This window comes from Aplidium turbinatum, chromosome 18 (genome assembly GCF_918807975.1).
Source record: "Aplidium turbinatum chromosome 18, kaAplTurb1.1, whole genome shotgun sequence".
NCBI classification, from domain to species: Eukaryota; Metazoa; Chordata; class Ascidiacea; order Aplousobranchia; family Polyclinidae; genus Aplidium; species Aplidium turbinatum.
The window spans coordinates 17800477-17805976 of record NC_137489.1 but is presented as its reverse complement, the minus strand read 5'-3'; the positions used below and the strand labels follow the sequence as shown (position 1 = coordinate 17805976).

The 5500-nt window shown below is 42.3% G+C and overlaps 1 protein-coding gene across 1 annotated transcript; it reads left to right on the top strand.

Annotated features, from left to right (window-relative positions):
- Positions 1 to 4256: 4256 nt before the first annotated feature.
- Positions 4257 to 5099, top strand: LOC145787230 (uncharacterized). The gene has a single exon (XM_082598951.1). The coding sequence runs from the start codon at positions 4257 to 4259 to the stop codon at positions 5097 to 5099; it is 843 nt and encodes a 280-aa protein (XP_082455077.1).
- Positions 5100 to 5500: the final 401 nt, after the last annotated feature.

Sequence of the window (5500 nt, the reverse complement as noted above, 5' to 3'; positions counted from 1 at the left end):
ACCCATTAAATCTGCTTTCTGTGTTTGGTAAAGATCACCTCCTGAACTTAAAGCTGCTGGGAATCGTTGGTTTTCATGGCTAAAAATTCAGGCAGATCAACTTGTCGGATCTGGCATGAAATAAAGAGCTTTGAAAAAAGGCTGCAGTCACCCTTCAATGTGCTCTGATTCCCTTTTCGGGTTGTCTTTTTGAGCCAAACAGTGTGAATTTGTTCCGAGCAATTGGTGAGAGTAGAATTTGTCTAATTCTGATGTGAAGTTTTCCAACTGATTTTTACCTTTTGTATCATAGTATTTTAGCATATCTGCTACCTTTTGCTCCATGACATTTTTCGTATTAAGAGTAAGCAGATCTGAAGTTGACTCCTCAAGATAGGGATTGCCCATCTCTTCAATGGTTCGGGTGAGGGAAATGACGTCTTTGAGAAATGCTTTCTGTGCTGATGGTGTTGCTTCATGATGATTTAGGGATACTTTCTCTCGACTTTTAGAAACACATTCATATTCCTGTATAATTCTACAGACTTCAGGGCCTGCTACCGTCCATCGTAGCAAGGCTGATTCGTGTTCTGTGATTCTAATTATCCCTCCATCTCCTTTCATAAAAGCATTATTCTGTTCATGGGCTTTGTCAATAGCAATCGCAGAATATTCTCTATTGGTCTTCTGAATCACAAACTTCCCTTTCATAAACTGCTCATAAACACCAGGAAATTTATCTTTCGATGATAGCATGTCAAGTAGGTGTATGGTCAGCCACCTTGAGTACTGAGTTCTGTCACCACTAAAGAATTTTGGAAGGAGTATTGCCAGAGCCTCCTTGTATCCTGGAAAATGTTTTTCCCGGAGAGTGCCCACAAAACCCAGCTATGAGAGTTCCAGATTGAATGCAGTGTACCAGTAGTTGAACATTGGAAAATCATCCGCTTTCCTGGCGCACCATTCTTTGAATTCCACCTCATTGTAAATCCAGCCTGGTGTCTCCACTTCTTTCGCAGAACGCATCAATGCATACAAACTACACGCTGTGACCTGGTGGATACGTCTAGTCTTTGCTACATTGGATGCAGAAATGAAAGATTCTGCTGTAGGCTACCTGTACTCTATGAGAAACAGTCATGATTCCGTACCTTCTTTAAGCTTCATTCACATTTTGTACCATCAATGAATTATTCAAATATAATAGTTTTCGTACCGTACGGTATATATTTAATAGCAGAAATTAATACTATAATTCGTAAATAATATTCTTAATACAGAGTAGTTCAGGCATTGACTTTAAATTTGACTGAAGTGTATGTACATTAGCCTACTTACTGGCTTCGCATTTGTTGTTGTTAATTGATTTCTCCGCTCTATCAACTTTGTCATTGCTGAAAAAACAGTAACACTTAGTCACGTGGTATTTCGCAGAGTGATTCTTCAGCGTATTTTCTATACCAGAACCATCATCAAGTCTCTTGATATTCATTGGAAAAGGAAGCTGCTTCAGTTCATTAAGTTTTGGGATATTTCTAGCAAGCATGGAATAACCGCTTTCTCCTCTCCTGCCAACATCTCTTGGCTTAATTAATTTTTCACGCTTCACTTCTTGACAGAGACAGCATTTCTCCCAGTTGGTGGATACTGCAGTTTTCCCTAGGCTGGCCATCATGGAATCATATCTCTTTATCTCATCGTCTAGCAAAGAGAAAAAATTACGTTTCGCGGGAGTCTGATAAATGTTGTAAAACTGTTGATTCTCGCTTCTGATTGGTTGTGTTTAATTGATCTTGCGTGCTCTGTGCGCAGTCGACGTGTTGGCATCTGGCTTGATTCGTGAAGCTCTTGTTCACGTTTCTCAATGTCTACTTTTTAGTTCAGCTGTGTTGTGAGGGTTGTAAAGAGTTTAAGTGCTTAGCTTATGTTTATGTTTAGCTATGTTTTATAAAGCCTTTGTTATAATAATCTTATTAAGTAAATAAAATATGTCAATATATATATATGTGATTGTGCGTTGCTATTGGTCAAGGTTAACATTGTCGTTTCGGCCGCGTCAGAAAGGAAATTTTGTGCGTTACTCTTGGCAGCTAACCAATAGTTACCCACAAAACTTCATTTCTAACGCCGCGAAACATAATTATTTGTAATAATTGACAAACCAACAATCAGATTTTACTGCAAATACCACCTCTGTTTGCTCGAAAAATTGACTCTGGTGACTTTCGAGTTGGACCCCTACTTCTGTCTCTTTTTAAATACACTGAATTTGAGGGTGAACAGTAACGAGGGATTTTGCTGAGGCTATCATTTTTTAAGTAACATATGACCACCCTTTTTTCGCTAAAAACACTAAAAAGCGTCTTTTTCCCGTTTTTGTGAAGATTTTTAATGAGAGGTACAATCTGAAAGCATAAACACTGGCTAACAATGTCACAAAAAACATTTTCAAGATAGTAAGAGATGAAAAACACCTAAGTTGCTCTCATAAAACAACTTTCCTACGTCAGTCCAGGACCGGAATGGCGGCCATTTTGAATTTTGACGTCACGGGCCGCCGCTTTGAATTTTCGTTTGGTTAATTAAAGTTTTGAAATCTACATGGTCTAAGGTACATATGTGCCAATTTTCATGCTTGTGTCACCAAATGAAGTATTTTACGAGAAATCTAAAGTTATCTGCTTAACTAATGGGGTTATGAAAGAATTCGATTTTGTAAAGTTATGTAGAAGAAGTTTTGTAACAGATGGGCAATACTGCCTCATGCGGATTTAACACGCTCCACTGATTACTGTAATAAATCGGAGTGTCTAGGGAGATGACTTTGTTCAGCCCCATCTTATGGAGATGCCTCAACGTGGTGTAGAGGTGAACTTAGGCTAAAAACTAGGCTCATTCCTAGCAAATCCTGGGGCTAATAGACACACGTAAAAGTCCCCAACGGCAATCTCTTTTTGGCGGAAGAGGGCTGTGTCTGACGGGCAGGCATCCTGTAAGGCGGGTCTCAATGTACAGAGCACCCGGCAGCCCGTTGCAACCGGTTTCCCTGAAGCTGCACGTTCCGATCTTATTGGACCGCAGTGGACATGGAGCTGGCCAAGAGTGTGTGCGTAGCCCTCACGTAGTCACGACCACCTTAAACAACCACACAAGCGAATGGCCTTTGTCTTAATTTAGACCAGGACCGAACAAAGCCCAATGGCGATGATATTACAGGTAACGGGGGCAGGCTTGGTAGAGCTGGAAGCCTCTAGCCCGTTCTCACACATTGGCGGCAGATCAATGATGAGTCTCCCAATGAACTGCGGTGACATTGGGTTCCGGTAGCAAGACCCGTGTCTGGGCTGGCCTATCTAGGATTTCCCGAAGCCCACCCCACATGGGGAAGCCCCTAAAAAAGGCGGGGTAAACATCGGACACCGCAAATCTCATCTGGCTAGCTTGCCGCGGCTGGCGGATTACCCAAATAGCGGTCGACCTACACATATACCTATGAATACTAAGCTACCCTTCACATTGGGTGCTTGGAACGTCCGTACACTACAAGACAAAAGCAACAATGACCGACCAGAACGTCGCACAGCTTTAGTATGTAAAGAACTTGCACGCTTCAACATCGATGTGGCAGCTCTCAGCGAGACCAGATTTGCTGGAAAGGGCAGGATAAGAGAAAATGGATTTGGCTGTACCATCTTTTGAAAAGGAAAGAGCACTGACGAGCCGCGCGTTCATAGTGTAGGTTTTGCTATCCGATCCCAGCTTGTAAACCAACACAATCTTGTCCCAAGTACAATCAATGAACGGATGATGACGATAAGAATTCCAATCACCAAGAAACGCTACCTCACCCTGATCTCAGTCTCCTTTCTCTGCTCTGCTCCAACTCTCTCTGCTCTGATCTCTGCTCCAACACTCACATCTGAAGATGAAGACAAGATCTCCTTTTATAACCAGCTCACACATACTATCCAAAAAGTTCCTTATCTAGACAAACTTGTTGTGCTAGGTGACTTCAATGCCAGAGTTGGCAGGGACCATCACATGTGGAAGGGTGTCATAGGCCATCATGGTATTGGGAAATGCAATGCAAACGGAGAACTTCTGCTTGGTTTTTGTGCTGAACAAAATCTAATCGTAACAAACACTCTTTTCCAATTACCTCACCGTCGTAAGACTACATTGAGACACCCTCGCTCCAAGAAATGGCACACCCTTGACTATATGACTAGGTCCTCACAAGAACAAAAGACCAAGAAGATGTGAAAATCACACGCTCTATGCCAGGAGCAGATGACTGCTGGACATATCATCGCCTTCTGATATGCCGCTTGAACATTGAAATCCGTAGACCAACTAGACGCATCTCGGCAAACATTCCCCATCGTCGTTTTGACTGTAGCAAGCTTCAGGATCCTAACACCTTGCAATCCTTCCAAGAAGCTATTGATAAAAACCTGCATGATCTAAACCTTCCAGATAATGCCACAGTTGAAGACCAATGGACTACACTCCGAGATGCAATGTCCTCTGCAGCTAAAGCAACAATTGGTTACAAACACAAGAAAAAGCAGGACTGGTTTGATGAAAACGACGAAGAAATCACCAACCTTATTGAAAGTAAACGATGTGCACGACTCACTTTTAAAAATAATCCTTCTCCAGCCAACAAACTAAAACATCGACAAGCTGCCACAGCATGCCAAAAAGGAATCCGTAAGGCCCAAAACAAGTGGTGGCAACAGAAAGCTAAAGATCTGCAAAAATATGCCGGCCAACGAGATATGCGCAGCTTTTACGCTGCGACGAAAGAAATCTTTGGACCGACTAAGTCATCAGTGGGGGGTCTAAAAGACGCAGCTAGCTCAAACATTATCACTGACACCGAAGGAATCATTGATCGTTGGAAGTCGCATTTTGAGACACTGTTAAATAACCACTCATCTCCTCATCCTACCCGCGATTGGATGTCCACACCACCTACACTGAATGAACTCAATAAAGCTATCAAACACATGAAGAAAAACAAAGCTCCGGAACCAGACAACATTCCGCTACAGTTTCTTCTTTACGGAGGAACTCAGGTAAAGGACCGCCTTATGCAGCTGATTCTTATGATATAGGAAACAAAAACACTCCCAAGCGACTTTAGAGATGCGAATATAGTTACAGTGTTTAAGAAAGGAGATAGAGAAGATTGTAACAACTACCGCGGTATCTCACTCCTCAGCATCACTAGCAAGATCTTTGCTCGGATTCTCCTTCATCGTCTTATCACGCTAGCTGAGGACGTACTCCCAGAGTCCCAATGTGGCTTTAGACCTTCTCGCGGCACTGTAGATATGATCTTTTGCGCACGACAACTCCAAGAAAAGTGTCAAGAACAACAACAACCTCTTTTATTTATCTTTTGGGACCTGAAGAAGGCATTTGTAGCGCCCTGCGTTTCACCTTAGGTCTTTTCAACTTTTCTTAACCGTATCTGTCACTGGCGTAGACCTTATGGTCTCGCCCTCTGCTAATT

Coding starts and splice junctions, on each gene's coding strand:
- LOC145787230 (XM_082598951.1), top strand. CDS start 4,257: ATGCCAGGAGCAGATGACTGCTGGACATATCATCGCCTTCTGATATGC.